Source organism: Cupressus sempervirens, chromosome 2 (genome assembly GCF_028749045.1).
Source record: "Cupressus sempervirens isolate cs-2001-9-10 chromosome 2, ASM2874904v1, whole genome shotgun sequence".
Lineage (NCBI taxonomy): Eukaryota > Viridiplantae > Streptophyta > Pinopsida > Cupressales > Cupressaceae > Cupressus > Cupressus sempervirens.
In genome coordinates, this window is record NC_143119.1 from 45,630,360 (window position 1) to 45,647,385 (window position 17,026).

At 33.2% G+C, this 17,026-nt stretch overlaps 1 protein-coding gene and 3 long non-coding RNA genes across 7 annotated transcripts in view; 2 read left to right on the forward strand and 2 right to left on the reverse strand.

Moving 5' to 3' along the window:
* Window positions 1-8,935, forward strand: part of LOC149570987 (uncharacterized) — a 163,239-nt gene extending 154,304 nt beyond the window's left edge. For 2 of the 4 annotated variants that reach the window (XM_089812554.1, XM_089812552.1), the window contains 2 exons: window positions 8,203-8,321; window positions 8,428-8,935. In XM_089812554.1, the coding sequence (XP_089668680.1) occupies window positions 8,203-8,321; window positions 8,428-8,437 (129 nt within the window). In that variant the 3' untranslated portion in view covers window positions 8,438-8,935. The remainder of the gene's footprint in view (window positions 1-8,202; window positions 8,322-8,427) is intronic. The other 2 variants (XM_089812553.1, XM_089812551.1) reach the window with 1 other exon arrangement.
* On the reverse strand, window positions 2,745-4,133 carry LOC149570988 (uncharacterized). The gene is made up of 3 exons (XR_016359740.1): window positions 3,996-4,133; window positions 3,769-3,911; window positions 2,745-2,989 (listed from the first exon to the last, which is right to left on the reverse strand). It is a non-coding gene; the product is annotated as an uncharacterized LOC149570988 (long non-coding RNA).
* Window positions 4,738-5,137, reverse strand: LOC149570989 (uncharacterized). The gene is made up of 3 exons (XR_016358383.1): window positions 5,105-5,137; window positions 4,931-4,951; window positions 4,738-4,804 (listed from the first exon to the last, which is right to left on the reverse strand). It is a non-coding gene; the product is annotated as an uncharacterized LOC149570989 (long non-coding RNA).
* A 4,922-nt stretch (window positions 8,936-13,857) lies between the features above and the next one.
* On the forward strand, window positions 13,858-16,310 carry LOC149570990 (uncharacterized). The gene is made up of 2 exons (XR_016358384.1): window positions 13,858-13,960; window positions 15,631-16,310. It is a non-coding gene; the product is annotated as an uncharacterized LOC149570990 (long non-coding RNA).
* The last annotated feature ends 716 nt before the right edge of the window (window positions 16,311-17,026 follow it).

The following is a 17,026-nucleotide window of genomic DNA, read 5'->3' on the forward strand; positions in this document are numbered from 1 at the left end:
TTTAGAAGTAGTAGGAAGGTGAAAGAGTTTTGGGTAATTCATAGGTTCATTTGAGGTAGATGGAGTGAGAGGAGAAAGTGAAAGAATTGAAAGATGATTATTAGAATTTCATTTGGCATGATTTTGAGGATTATATCCTTCAAGGACTTAGATTTGTCACTTGTTGTGCACAATGAACCATTATAGGCTCTAAAACAAGGGCATCTTATTCCTATTTTCTCTTTACTAAAGATGTTTACTATTTTGGAGATGCTACTTGTCCTAGTATTGTTTTGAGTGAGGAGCTCCTCGTGATTTTGGGTGCAAATAATATAGTGGATAAATATTTTTCTTCCTATACCTTCTAAGAACTTTTCATCTCCACTTTACCAATGTTAGAGTCGTTGCTAGGGCCTAGTGTTGACTAGTACAAGGAATCATCAAAAGTCCAAACCACACATTGTAGTCCTTATATTATTGTTGTAGAGTGTAGTTATTAGGTGTAAAAGTTACTTGATTTCCTTGTGAAAAAAGTTTCATCCAATCTTAAAAACTAGTAGGGAAATTGTGTAGAGTCTAGACTCAATATTGATGTTTTTAGAGCTTGGTCTAAGAGAAAATATACATAGATTCATTGAGACCTTGGTACTTGTGAATGATTTATTTCTCTATGTTATCCCTCCAAGAATATTATATATGTACTCTCTTATTTGGTATTTGGTTTTTTTCATAGATTTATTGAGACCTTAGTACTTGTGAATGATTTATTTCGCTATGTGATCCCTCTGAGAATATTATATATGTTTTCTCTTTTTTAGTATTGGTTTTTTTGGTAATGCTAGCATTTTCCTTAAGAAGTATCATACAATCTTGGATTTAGAGAAATAATAGAGTCCTACACAAGTTAAGATTTCCTAGTTTATAGATCAAACACTGGGGCAAAAATATTTGGATATGAATTTCTTGTATTGTTGGCCAAATTGTTAATGATACATAATGTAGATAATAATGATTTTGTATGATTCTATATTGATGTGTATATGAAGCAGGTGCTTGTTTATCTTGTTACATTATCCTCTAAGTTGGGGAATATGATGTAATAGATCAAACATATGAGCTCTTTAGGTTTTGAAATAAATGCGCCATGGCTGGTTATGTTTCTGATGGGTGCAGGACATGAAATCAAGTTTAATCGAACAAAAAAGATCTGTCAATTCTTTTAAAGGTTGGATTCACATCCTTCTATGGGAGGGAGAGTTCTCTCTTCTAGACAAGACATTTTGAGCACATCATTCCTTGTTTTGATGACCCTATGAAAAAATATTTAGAGGAGTTGGATAAAGGAGCATTTTGTGAAAGGGTATGCCTCAACAAGGCTAACCCAACTTCTTGGGAAAAATGATTGAAGACCTCAAAATATGAAAATAGGAAGACCTACAACTAAAGTCAAGTTTAGTAGAAAATTAATGACTTACAAAATTAAACAAAATATAAGATAGATGAAAATGATAAATCTATAAAAATAAACATAGTTCAATTGATTGTTTGAACTATTTAAGTTTAAATCTATATAATAAAACATTTTAAAATACCTCTAAAATATTCGTACAAAAGAACTATAAAATCAATTTCGTAATATTCAAGATTACATTTGTTTCAAACAATCTAGTTTTTATTTATTTACATCGTTAGAGTAGCTGTTCAAGAAAACAACCAGCTGTGGACCCTCAATTTTGAGTTATAGGAGGTTCGACAATCTGAACAGCACTAAAACAAAGTCATTAAATTATGAATTACATTTTAAGAATGTGTGTCTACAGCACTTGCCAACTGCCTTCTTGCTGTAAGAAAAATAACTGCTGGAAGAAAAATTATAGCAGGGCAAAAAGAAAAGTTACATTGTGTGAACAAATTGGAGCAGCTGGAGCAAACTGTCGAGGGAAAGACGAGCAGCCACAAATGTGTCAGCCAATTACCGTTACAAATCCAATGTAATCCTTGTAATGTTGTAAACAATATCAAAAAAAGTTTAAAAATCACTGAAAATTCAATCTAAAAACTTAAAATTTTCTATGTTAGAAAGTAAGTCTAAGTCTAATGACTTAAGCTGACAGTCTTTTAACAATTCAAAACAATGTCCTAAGAAGAACACCCATCCCTTTGCAGCAAAGCAATTATCACATCCTTTCAAAAGCAAACTGATACAATTTTCACCATTTCTGAAGTCTCCATGAAATTTGTAGTCACAACTGATCTTCTCAATGTACTCATGTTTCCTTTCTAAATATTAATCTACATCTTACCTTTTAATTTCAAATGTTGCACCATTAATTCTTCACACATCTAAATTATTTTATAACCATCAATGACTATTAATTGCATTTGAGCTTCAAATCACTGTCATCTAGTCAACATTTATCTGACATTACAGAAGTGTAAAGATAATTCAAAGCTGTTACTTCTTCATCCTTGACTCTTTTCATTCATTCAATGCTTTTAGTAGTTGAATTGTACTTACATTATGTTTTATCCAATCTGCAGCAAAAAATAGACATCAATCTGTTTTCTCCCTTTAGTGAGCCTTCTTCCATCCCGATGCTTGAGATAGCATACTGAACTTTCATTGTCAAACCAAGTCCAAAATAAGCATGGTTTACCCCAGGGAAGGAAGGACAAAAACTATGCTGAAACCCTTAATGCATTGAAAAAGGAAGAGGAACATGAAACTTACAATATCATGAATCCAAAAACCTGTAATATCTCATTTTGGAACAGGCGAATATTTTGATGTTAACAGCAGCAAAAATTTGATTAAAGCTGTGATATCCATGGAATTCGCTTCAAACTGCCTGCATGCTCTTTCTAATTGTATGAAAAGGTAGTGGCCTACATTATTCAATCAACTGAATGGAATTTTTCATTTCGAAGGTTCGGAGGTTGCGTTGGATATCACTGTCTATTCAGATTCCCCAACAATTGGCCTTCATACTGAATCACTTTTGTTTTGCACCTGCATAAGAACAATGTTGACAATTAACTATATATTTTCTGAGAAAAGCTTGCAAACATGTGTTTTTAAAGTACTACGGTTTTAGACTTTCAAATTAGCCAATGAATAAATGAATGAATGAAACAAAAGCAACTTATGAGACTCACAAGTTAACACACGCTACAGAAGGGAGGAAGAAAACTTTAGCTGGTTGTGACCTCTGTAACCTTTTGATTAATGTGTCTCTTCGTTGGTGGATTTTAATAACCAGAAATTACAAATCACAAACTATGCTACGCCCTTAATATTGGTGTATATAGGGATATGGATGGTCAATTTGTGGCTATCTTAACCCTTAATCAAGTCATGTTATCATTATTATATTATTATTTAGGTAGGTAGGTCGGCCTAGGTGTTATGTAGAGTTGTGTCTATTCAACCTAAGCATAATTAGGAATATATAGGAGATTGTGAGTCTTATTTCAACATCATATTGTGAAGTGTGTTCTCATTGGAGATATCTGGAGGTTGCCCCCTCAAAGTGGCCTGTTGCTCTCAGTTATTATCAAGTATTTATATAATATTTCATATTATTTCTTCTATTGTGCAAGTTATTTCATTACAAACTATCTATAAATTTTGATGCCTTTCCGGATAAAATATCATGTCAACTAATATTCGCATATAAAGTGGCCTCATCACCCAAATGAAAAGTAGAATCTGAAAACTCATTCAAACTATGATAAATAACTAAAACAATACGATTGAAAAATGTCTTACAGAATCTTTGAAGAACTTACATAATTGCATTGGAGAGCTGAACCTGCAGTTGCACTATTGCTTACATGGTGGTCATCATTAGAATTCTGTATAGTCAAGCCCCCAAAGAGTTGCAAATGGTTAGAGAATTGTTGATGCTTGCATTGTCATCATCATTAGAACCCTATTATAGTCAAAATTCACAAAGGGTTAGCAAATGATGAAATTAAGTTATTCTTAAGAAAATTATAATCTTTGAAGAACTTACATCAATATTTCTACTAGTACTGTTGCTGACACTGCCATCATCATGAGACTTTTATTAAGTCAAGTCCACAAAGGGTTAGCAAATGTCAGATTAAGTTAATCTTAAGAAAATTAGAATATTTGAACAACTTACATGAAGACCTCTATTAACATCGTGGTTGACATGGTCATCATCATCAAGCTCCTGTTTTAATCAAATCCACAAAGGATTAGAAAATGGTCAGATTAAGTTATTCCAAAGAAAATTAGAATCTTTGAAGAACTTACATCAAGACAATGGAAAGCTGAACTTCCAGTAGTATTGTTTCTTATATAGTCATCGTCATGAGGTTCCTATTAAAAGTTCTCAAAGGTTAGCAGATAATCAAAAAGGAGAAAAACAAACATATTAGTTGTAACAATAGCATAACTTTTAAATCTTACTTTCTATTTGAACAAGACATTACAGACCTTTCAAGATTCTTACTTTTCTAATAAATAATATTAGCACAGTCCATTATCAACTCAACATATCTCTGATAAACTCATTCAAAAATGGAAATTAGCAAAGTCTAGATTAAGTTATTCTTAATAAAATTAGAATCTGTGAACTTACAACAAGAGAATAGAGAGCTGAACTTCTAGTAGCATTTTTTCTTACATGGGCATCATCATCATGCTCCTATTATAGTCAAGTCTGTAAAAGGTTAGTAAATGCTTAGAATAAAATATTCCTACGAGAATTAGAATCTTTGCAGAACTTACGTCAAGACAATGGAGAGCTAAGCCTTTACTAGCATAGTTGCTTACATGGTCTTCATCATTAGACTCCTGTTATAGTCAAGTCCGCAAGGAATAGAAAATGGTTAGATTAAGTTATTCCTAAGAAACCAAAATGTTTGAAGAAGTTACATCAAGAAAATAGAGGGCTGAACCTCTAGTGGCATTATTGCTTACCTGGTCCTCATCATCAGATTCCTATTTAAAGTCCACAAAGGTTAACAAAGAGACAGACAAAGTTAGTCTAAATTGTAACAAAACATGTTAGTTGTAATATTAGCATAACTTATTTCAAAATTCTTGCTTATCTAATAAAAAATATTAACATAGTTCAATATCAATCTGACATACCTCTGATAAACACATTCGAAAACCTTTATTTTCTGGAACCCAACATAAATCTGATAAATCCAATCGAAATCCTTCCATCCCTTTTGGGACTATTGGAATACTTTCAGTATCATTAGTGACATCAGATGATGCTCCACCAGGCCCAAAGTAGATGTTGCAATGACTAATGGCCAAGGTAGGTGTTGCAAGATTTGATGGAGAAAGGTCATTTGAACTTGATATTGGCATTGTGTTTTCTATGCAATAAATGAGAAGCAATTATTAGAAAACAAATAAAATACATTGTTCAATGCAAAAAGTTCTTGCTTGTTAAAGATACCTTTAGTTGTAACATGGAGGTTCTTTTTAGGTTTCGTTGACAATTGTATCAATTACATTAAGTATTACTGCCAACATGTTATCAGTGTATTTGTTATGACTACTATGATTTTGCTATCTTGTTTGCTTCATCAATCAACAACATTCTTCTCTTTTATGTCATTTTGTTAGTATTTGATGCTGAAGCAATACAATTATCTATTTGATGCTGAAGCAATACAATTATGTACAAGGTCTTGAAAGATTGGAAAACAATAGAGTCCACCTTAACAATGTGTGAAGGTATATTTGGGCTATTATATTAATGTACTTGATTTGGAACTTTATTGGAATTCATATTTTGTTTGTAGATTCTAGACTTCTGATTGGACTATTAAATAGTTTATAGTAGAGTTTTTGATTTCGGTAAAAACAGATTTTGAGGGGATCCGAAAGCCCCTACAAAAAATTAAAAAAGAGATCAAAAAAGGAGTCCACTAGGTTTTTCAAGGACCGGGAACCTGCAGTTCTGGCAGCTAATAATAGAGTTACAATTGAACAATCACAATATATATTTCAAAACTATCTCATAAAATTATATTCAAAATTTGATAGATGCCTGAGAGTCTTGAGGGAGATGTACCTTTGATTCTCGAAGCCAAATGCTCTAAAGATCCTAGTGAAGTTTGACAATCATCATTAGATTTTAGTAGAGCTGAAGATTGTTCAGCACAATGCTCTAGAATCTTACGAGCCATCTCTCTGGATTTTTGTGGTACTAGGTGTTCATATGCCAACGAAACACCCTGCTTCTCTATTTCCATTGGTTTCTTAATAACTGCAATCAAAAGAAAGACAAAAGATTGAGATTCTTTTATAATCAATAATACCGAGAAATCTGTATATAGATCTATTTATTTGATTGAATTGTTAAGCAGCTGATTGAAATGGACTAAAATTACCCAATGGGGAATCAGAGTTTGTCCTTTGTCGGGTCATCCTCAATGGCATATGAGAGCTATTACTCCTTTTTAACAACTGCAGTGCAAATCATGTCATGTCAAAAACCAACAATTTATCTCAAAAACCAAAATCTTAGGAGAAAAATGTTGTCAAACAGAGTTTCTCACCTGCCGTCCACCTGTAATTGGAAATTGTATGGGTGACCACTGCGATTCTGGAGTGCTTACTAATGTTCCATCATCCATGTCCTGCAAGCACAATTAAAATATTCATGGAATAATATAATAGAACTGATTCAACTTTCATCAATTTTGAAACTAAACTAGATACTCCTAAGTAGGATTTCTTACACATTTTTAAATCTATGTATCATACATTTAGTGGGCTTACTACCACAAACTATGAGGAGATGAATGAATTGTATGTCAAGTTTAAGGACCAAGGTGATATGTAATATATATAGTCTTCTAATGTCTAATAGTTTTATCTTTTAGAGGACTTTTTATCTGTAGCTTTGGAGCTTTTAATTTACTGTTAGATAGGGGAAGTAGACTGTTTAGCTTTTCTATGGTAGTGGAGATTTAGTGGTATGTGTTTTACACAATTCTGAAGTAGATGCATGATATCCATGATAGCTTCTAGTTGTGTATGTTCGTTTAAAATTATATATGATTGAAACTAAAATCTATCATAAATCCAATAGAAACTTGGATTGGCTTTGAGATGGTGACATTGGGCTTCAAATATTAATTCATGTTTATGAAAATGTTGTAAATCTTGGATGCTGAGGATTTCTTTTGCATGGGATGAACACTTGTTATATAATACCAGTCTGTAGCTGTAAACTCCCTGAAATTATAATTTGTATGGTGTAATGGAATATTTCCTGAAGTATCCATCTGGTATACTTGAATGAATTTTCTATATGACTTATTACAAAATAGATGCTCTTGTATTGGTAGTAGTTAAAAGTCAGTTTTTCTACATCTTTATAGAAGGTTTGATTGTGGAAACTTAGACATCAGATTTAAGTTTCTCCACATCTTTATAGGAGGCTTGATTGTGGAAAGTTGGCATCAGATTTAAGTTTTTCCACATCTTTATAGAAGGTTTGACTGTGGAGACTTGGCATCAGATTTAAATTTTTCTACGTCTTTCTAGAAGATTTGACTATGGAAACTTGACATCGGATTTAAGTTTCTCTACATCTTTATAGAAGGTTTAATTGTGGAAACTTTGGCATCAGATTTCTTCCATCTTAAGCCAAATTACAGGTCAACACCTGACTTGTTCTCTATGTGTGTAATCTAATGGGCGAGTCAATCCAAAAGGAAGTACAAATAATGATAATGCACATCTAATCTTGCAAAGTACTATCTTTAGTGACTTTCAGATATGAAATATTTTAAGTAAGAAGTTTATTTTTCGAGAAATGTTTAATGGGTGAGTAGGAAATAATTTTATAGCAAGTTAAATTATGATATAGCTATCAGGATTTAATTGTGTAGTTTTTGAGTAAAACCAGTTGATCCATATTTCATGAGTAGTGATTGAACACGAACCTAACAAAGCACCCGACTTCCCCAGAGCCCGGAGGAGGTCACCCATCCCAATACTACAACTTGAGTGTGCTTAACTACAGAATTTCCTACATGGTCAAACAAACAGAGGCCCCTTGACAAGAGAACTGATAACCAAGAAAACGCTTAAAACAACATATCATATCTTCACAAATCCAAAATAAAATTTGATTTCAAAATATATACTGAAAAATACAAATAATGTCAATCATCAAAGTTTATAGAGAGCTCAAATTATTTTGAAAAACATGTTTGTAGGTTTCGAAGTATTGGCCTTTCCATGTAATCAGTTTGCTGCACAAGAACCTGGTACTAATGAAGAGATTGCAGCAATTGCATGCCCTCGCTTTAAAGCCAACTTTCCCATTTTTGATAAGGTTTGCATTTTAAATACAGGGGACATGGTATATGATTTAAAAGTAGAGTTTTTAGTTAACATTATTTCCTTAATAATGATTTGAAATACTAATTATGAATATGCAGGTGGATGTGAATGGTGAGAATGCAGCTCCTGTATACAGGTTCTTAAAATCATGCAGAGGTGGTGTTTTTGATGAGGACATCAGATGGAACTTCTCCAAATTTTTGATTGACAAGGATGGAAATGTATTTTAATGTATTTTGAGTTAGATATATACTACAGTAGTTCACCATTAGATATATGAACTCTGTTTTGAGCAGAAGCCACTAACCTCTAGAGAGTGAGATCTGCCATGATCCGTTCTTGCCCTTTTCCTCTGTTCTTGCTCTGCATGTTGCATGTTGTTTTCTTCCTCTGCCTCAGGATCCTCCTCAAATTCTTTAAACGTGCGCTTCCTGCTGATGCAGCTGAACCATTTCAATGCACATTCTTTTATAACACGTCTCGCTGGATCCACAACTCTTTTCATTAAGCCCTTTGCAGTTTCCATTACCCTGTTTGAAAGTTGTTTCCTGATCTTTTCCGTATTGCAATGTGATGCTTTAGCAAAGGTTTGTTCTTTGTTTGAAATCCATGTTTTCTGTAGAATGTATCTCTTATAGTAATTCTATGTTTCCAAGTTTCCTTTTCTCTTTCACAAAGATAGCACCTTTTTCACAGCGGGTGGGAAATGTTCTATTGCAAATTGATTCTTTACAGAAGTTTTGTCAGGAAAAATTAATCGAACACAAGATATCAGCTGTTAAATTTTGCGGTTTCTATTTTGGACTGCCTTTTCTAATACAGTTTTGCATTATGATTTGCATTATGATTTGTTTGTGGTTTTCATGTCCATTCAGCAACGTAAGTTTAAAAATCTGTTCGGTTTTCCCACTGAAAAAGAATCCCTCTTCAGCGAATGGAAGAGTCGGGATTCAAAAAGTCCTTAAAATCGAATGCCAACCGAATATTAGTCTTGAAATAACGTAACTCAGAAACAAGTGTTATAACGCCAACCGAATATTAGTCTTGAAATAACGTAACTCAGAAACAAGTGTTATTAGTTATAATTTGATTGTAATTTTATTATATATTTATTATATGAATGAAATATATTAATGTTTAGTTTTAGAATATTTTTAAATTATATTCTATGTATTTTTCAGGTGAGAAAGTAGTATTTTTGGTCATGCAATATTTTTTGAAACATGTTTAAGAAGTGTCTATTTGTATAACCAACACATTAACTCATAGAATCACACATTGTAATACATATAATATATGTGGAATCATTTTTCTTTTCTTTTAACAATATCACTAATTAAATTCTACTTAACTAAGAATTGTAATAAATAACTACACTAAACATTGTGTGTGTGTGTATTTCAATGTATTTACTTACAATTAATTAAAACATTTCTAATAGTTCTAGAAAAGTATGAAAGATCAAATTATTCATTGTATTATTATAATGTATAATTTTCTATTCTAAAATCTATGTACAATAATTAAAGTCTTAAAATAGAAATTCAAAGTACTTTGAATAAATAGATAATAGATGTGCTAAAACATATAGAATCAAATTCAAATATTTTATTAAAAATCATACCATAAACTCACAATTAGATTTCTATTATTTTTGAATACAAAAAGATTCATTTAAAATCTAAGTTTTCCTTTAGGTTTCAATCGTTATTATTATTATAGTATTTGCAACTAATACCATTGCAATCACTTCTACTTCGTTGGCGAGCTTAGAACGTTTGTGAGTACCCCAAACTAGAGTGTCTCCAAGGTGCCCTAAGCATGTTTGGGTTGTGATCTTCTGACACTTGTATCTCAGAATTGTCATATGCTAAAGAACCATGATATCGATGTCCACAATAACCTCTTTTAATTATGGGACATTCAATTTCATTTGAAATTGACACATCGATCTTGGTCGATGCCAAACCTCACACTGTTCCTTAGTGAATTGGTGCACCAGTGTGCAACTTTTGAACCATTCATCATGACATCATTTTGTCGGCACTGTTAACTTTGGATGGCGAAGTGAACCCCAATGACACTACTGTTTCGACCACGGGGAGCCTAGAATGTTCGCAAGCACCCCAAACAAGAGCGTTTCCAAGGTGTCCTAAGCACTTCTAGGCTGCAATCTTCTAATGCTTGTATCTCATAACTTGTGAGGCTTATTGAAGAACTACCACATGCTATAGGACCATGATATCAATATCCACTATAACCTCTCTCAGTTTTGCAAGATTCAATTTCGTTTCAATTGGCACAATGATATTGGTCGATGCCAAATCTCATAGTATTCCTTAGTGAATTGGTGCACCGACACACAACTTTCGAACCATTTATTGTGACATCGATTCATCATTAGAAAGTTCACAAACACCACACATTGCACTTCCCACAAGGTGCATTAAGTACATTTGAGCAGTAATCTTTGAGTCATAACACAATGCCCTTATTGTTTTTTTTTTTTCTTTATGTTTGTGGTTAGTTGGATGTTGAAAAATTTCAAGGGCTTGTCTTCGCTTCTAGCTATTTTTTCTTAAGGAGGGATTTTGGTTTTGTGGTTGCTTAAATCTTTGGAGGAGTTCAATTATTTTCTATTAGTGTGATATTGATTTCATAAACCACAAACAAGATTTTAATGAACAAGACTACAATGAATAAGTTGCATAAACCATATACAAGATTTTAATGAATGAGAATTCAATTAACAAGATTCTAATAAACATTATTAAAATAAACAAGATTCCATACACTATACAAATACACCTATGCAACAATTCACAATAATACAATATATCAAAATATATAATCATATATAGATTCGATGCAAATGTATGTCAAAATGTACATTCATATACAAAATATGGCACATGTCATCAAAAAATGTCTATGAAATCAAAGTTTATACATAAAATATGGCATATGTCATATGGAAATGTGCCCCAAGGCTTCCCTAAAAAACTACTATGTCCTAGATTGTAGGAGGATCATCAAAATGAAGCCTCTTCGATGGACTCTTTAAACTCGCTAGGTCCTATATGGACAAGGGTGAGTGCACCAAGACGGTGTACAAAAAGGGGGGTATAAGTGGGCAACTTTTTTTGAAAATCAGGTAAACCTGAACTTGGACGAGTCATTTGAGGAATATCCACTAAAAATGACAAGATGCATAAAACATATAAATTGTAGTACTTTGAATCTACTTTATAAAAAACTAGAGTTTTTATGAAATAGACAAGATTAGGTGGGTCAAAACCTGTGCACATGAAAAATAGTTCCTAATTTAAAAAAAAAAGATAACATAGTTATTTTTGTGTGAAACACAAAAGACATAGTTATATTTAGTATTTTGCATATCCCTTTGGTAGTATGAGCTAATAGTCATATCTAGAAGTTGTGTGTTTTTTTGTATTTTTTATGATGAGTGTTTTTTTTGTTATGAATTATTGAAGTAATTAAAGTTTATAATGTTAATGTTGTCCAAAAAAAAATTGTTAGAAAGTTAAGAAGACGTGTAAGATTATGGTAGTGATTTTAGAGATACCCACTTCACCATTAGTGTACCTAATGAAGACAAAGATGATAATTCATCTTAGAAGATGAAAAAATGTCTAAAGGAAAAAAAATTGGAGGGAAAACAGTCTCCCAAGGCTTTGGGTCATTTTCCTAAGCTATCACCAACCCATAAACCAATCAGACTTTTTGGATTCAAATAATCCAATTGGGTTATGAAAATAAAAAATGCTTTTAGAACCCAATCAATTTCTAGAAAACTTGATTGGGTTTTGTATTACTACTACACAAGGTTAGATTGAGGGAGGGAGGGACATGGAGAGAGAGAGATAGAGAGATTGGGTTATGTATTTTGCTAAACAAGTGTCTATCATATCCCCCAATCCTTGTTTCCATCCCATCCTCTCTCTCTCTCTCTCTCCATTACTCTCTCTCTTGCTCTCATTTTCACTCTTTATCCTATCCTCGTCTCTCTCTCTCCTATCCCCTTCTCTCTCTCACTCTTTATATCATATCCCCTAATCTCTTTCTCCTATTCCCCTTTCTCTCACTCATTCTCTCCACCTCTCTCACACTCTTTCTATCATATCCCCTAATCTCTCTCTCTCTCTCCCCCTCGCCATCCCTCCCATAATCTCTCTCCCCTATCCCTCTTGCTCTCTCCTATCCCCCTCTCTCTTTCTCCTATCCCCTTCTCTCTCTCACTCTTTCTATCATATCCTCTAATTCTTCTTTCCATCCCATCCCCCCCCTCTCTCTCCCTCTCTCCCTCCCTCTCTCCCTCTCTCTCTTTCTTCTATCCCCTTCTCTCTCTCTCTCTCTCTGTCTCTCTCTCTCTCTCTCTCTCTCTCTCTCTCTCTCCATCTCTTTCTCACTCTTTCTATCATATCTCCTAATCTCTTAATCTCTCTCTCTCTCTCTCTCTCTCTCTCTCTCTCTCACTCTTTCTATCATGTATTCTCTAATTCTTCTCACCATCCCATCCTCTCTCGTTCATATTCTCTCTTTGTCCTATACTCTCCCTTTGTCCTATTCCCTTCTCTCTCTCTCTCTCTCTCTCTCTCTCTCTCTCTCCTTCCTATCCTTCTCTGTCCCTCCCTCCCTCCTATCCCTCTCTCCCCCTTCTCTTTCTCGCTCTTTCTATCATATCCTCTAATTCTTCTCTTCATCTCATCCTCTCTCTCTCTCTCTCTCTCTCTCTCTCTCCCTCTCTTTCTCTCTCTCTCTCCCCACCCCCTTATACCCTCCCTCTATTTATCACATCCCCTTCTCTCTCTCTCATTCTCTCCATCTCTCTCTCACTCTTGCTATCATATCCCCTAATCTCTCTCACACTATTTCTATCATATCTCCTAATCTCTCTCTCCCACTCTCATATCCCCTCTCTATCTCTCTTATCCCCTAATCCTTTATCCATCCTATGTCTCTCTCTCTCCTCCCCCCCACTCCCCCATCCTCTTCTCTCTCTCACCCCCATTTCCTCTCCCTCTTTGTATCCCCTTCTCTCTCTTTACCCTATCCTCACCCTCTCACCCTCTCTCTCTCTCTCTCTCTCTCTCTCTCTCTCTCTCTCTCTCCATCACTCCCCCCCTTCTTCAATATACCATTTTTTAGTAGTAATATAAAACCCTATCGAGTTATTTATCTATACGGATAATGTAGTTAGAACCCAATAACTTGACTAGGTTATACGCAATTTGATTGGGTTATTAAAAAATGTAAATAAAATAGCATGTCAATGATTATTATGTTGTTTTAGTGTGATCCAACAAATTCTACTATTGTTTCACATGTATTCTTTACCAAGTATGCAAGTGTAAGGTTTTTTATGCTTGGAAAAGGTAAATTTTATATTTTTCATGTGCCAATATCTTTTTTTTGTTAGTATCTTGTGATTGAGCGTAAAATAATCATGCAAATTTGTTTGGTTATGTATTTTATTGTTTATTTTATTCATGTTATTGTTTGTAGGGTAATTTGCATCTACAATCATGGGAAAGAACAAGAGAGGAACTATTAGAAAATGAGAGGCAACAAAGGCAAAAACAAGGAAGCATATGAGGAGATTATGTGAAGGTACACCATCAAATGCCTTTAATTTAAGTGATGAAAATCTACCTATTGATATTGATGTCGCAAACACACCTAATTTAACAAACAAAAATGTTCATGAAAAATACACTTACATCACCTAATGCCCCTAATGCAACATTTCAAGTTGAAATGATGAATGTGCATGACGTACCTAATGAAAATATAGAGCATGTGTGTACATCAACATCTCCTAGGATAATTTGTAGAAAAGCAAAGTTTTCTAATTGACATTGATGAAAATATTTTGAAGTCAATGCATGATAAAATGTCAGAAAGAAATTGTAGGATAACTAAAAGATTTGGAATAACTATATTGAAAATTTAAATCGAAGTGGAAGATGCCAACTTCTTGTTGAAATGGTTAAAAATCTGAAATTCAGAGAGACAATGAGAATTTTGGGGTTAAGAACATCTGAAAATAGTAGTGCAAGAAGCATTGTTAGAAATCTCTTTGATGCATACTAATCTATTGGTTCAAAAGCATGTACTAAAGATGCTAATACAAGTCAATGGGTCCTCACATCAACCATAATGGGAAAGGAAATGGAAAAAACTCGTATGGTAAGAAAAATAAGTAAATCATTAAGGATAAGTAGAACAATGTTACTCAAAGCCTTAATGAGGCAAAAGAAAGTTGAGAATTCTAATGAGACCTCTTTTTGGTCATTCCAAGGTAGACTTCCACATAAGGATAAAGTTATTGTTGATGCAATAAGAATATTAATAGAGAAATTTTGGCATGATAATACAAGGGCTTCACCAAACCAAAAAGATATTCTCAAAAGATGAATTGAAAAAACAAACCATGAGCCACATGCAAAACATTTACATATGACGCGAACACAATTTTATGAAATGTTTCTTCAAAGATTTCCTCAAATTAAAACTAGTTTAAGAATTTTTGAGATAAAAAAAACCATTCTATGTTAAGATAAATCATACATGCACTACATGTTGTTGTAGGGTTCATGTTGAGTTTTTTTATGCAGTTTGATGTTTATCATTATAGATGTTGTACTTTGCATACTAACACAATATTGTAGGAATGTGGTCTACAACCTCCTAAGTTACTGAGAATTTTTTTTGCAAGTGTACTATGTAGACAAAATGATGGGTGTATTTATTATAAGACCATGTGTTTGAAAGGATTTTTTCGTCAATGTAGTGATTTGCAAAAGTTGCATAGATGCCTACATCTAGATAGCACACTTGAAATTGGTAAGACACTAGTTTTTCTTGGAAAGTACAAGCCAGTTATATATGGTGTTAAAGATGGAAAAGAATTAAATAGGTGTGAATTAGTGAAAAGTGATGTATGTGTAACTAATTTTATGCAATTGTTTCAAGATAAAATAGTTTATGACTACATAGGTCATACACATAGAGCTAGATTGTTAGATGAGAAATTCAAGTTGTGTAAGAATTTTTTTCTCTTGGGTACGATTGTTTCAATTGTTGACTTCACTAAAAACTATACACCAAAACCTCAAAATAAAGTGCAACCAATGTATTACAACTCTATGCAAGTGTCAATTTTTGTACACATAACATTCATTCATGCACATGATAACACAGAGGATGACAAAAAAGTATTAAGAGAGTATCACTTCTATATCAGCGATGATCAAACTCATTCATCAAATTTTGTGCAGGGATGTTTTAGATTTTTCTATGACAATTTGAGGGAAAAAGATGAAAGATACAATCAACACATTATATGGTCAAACAATTGCACTACACAATTCAAGAATGCAATGATGTTCTATTGGTTGAGTAGGATGCATGTGACAAGAGGACTGCAACATTTTTGGAATTTCATTGATGTGGGATATGGAAAGGGAGAGCACAATGGTGTTGGAGCATGTGTGAAAAGAGCCTTTAGTAGAGAGGAATTAAAGTACAAAGGTGGAACAATACTAGAAATATTGAAGTAATTGTCCAATGGTGCAATTCTACAATGGGACCGGGTAATACAGGTAAGTCTATGGTTTCTAGATATTTTTTGTTGATACATGAACCTAACATTAAAAATTTGCAAGATTGTTGTACACTTACAGGGTCAAGTGAGATGCATTCATTTTGAAGTTCAAATGCAACGTCACTAGCTATTGATACTAGAAAGATTGCATGCTTTTGCTCTTTGTTTATGCATCATTTATGAGATGAATATGAATCAAAAGAGTGGGTTGGCCAATTATGGTCTTGTAGACCTTTTCATACAATTGATTCATATCAACTTTCTACAACACTACAACTCAACTAGGTTGAAGCATCAACATATTTTGAGCATGTATTTGACCTAGTTAAATCAGGTACTAAGTTATCAATTTAATACTTGGTTAAAATAGTTTACTTTCAATTTTACCATTAACTTATCCTTTTGTATAATGTAGGTCATGTATATGTAGTTATTGCATATGAGAATAATGATGGAGTGAATTACTTTCTATGTTGGTGTATTGAGCCCAAAAAGAAATTGATAGATACAATCATTAATGGTGAGGATATTGAGCACCCAATAGGATCTATTGTTGTGATAGGCACATGGCTTAGAAGGTAGTTTTTTTTCCCCTGCCATGAAGATCTCTTTAAGTCAATTTGTCATGTATAATGTATCAATTTTAACTTTAAGTTGTCTTTACAACTAAATGTAGGTACCCTATCAATAATTCTACCATGTGGTTATTTGAGGATTTTGAGACATACAAACATATTCTTCATTATTATAACCCTATTGTTGCAATAAATATTCAATTGATACTATATCATGGTAGGCCTCTTAACAAGAAGTGGAAAGTATGTGAATTTTATCACTAGGCAATACTTGATACAATAAGGATTAGAGTTGATCCAAAAGGTTCCCTTGATTGATTGTGTGCTATATAGTTGAATCATTCTACATATGGTAGAATAGTTTTGAAAATTTTGTATATATGTTATGCAAAATTTTGCAACTTTGCAGTGATATGGATATGTAGATGCCAAATTTTGTGTATAAATCAGATAAGAGATGTCACATGTGCATATTTAGATGCCAAAAGTTGCATA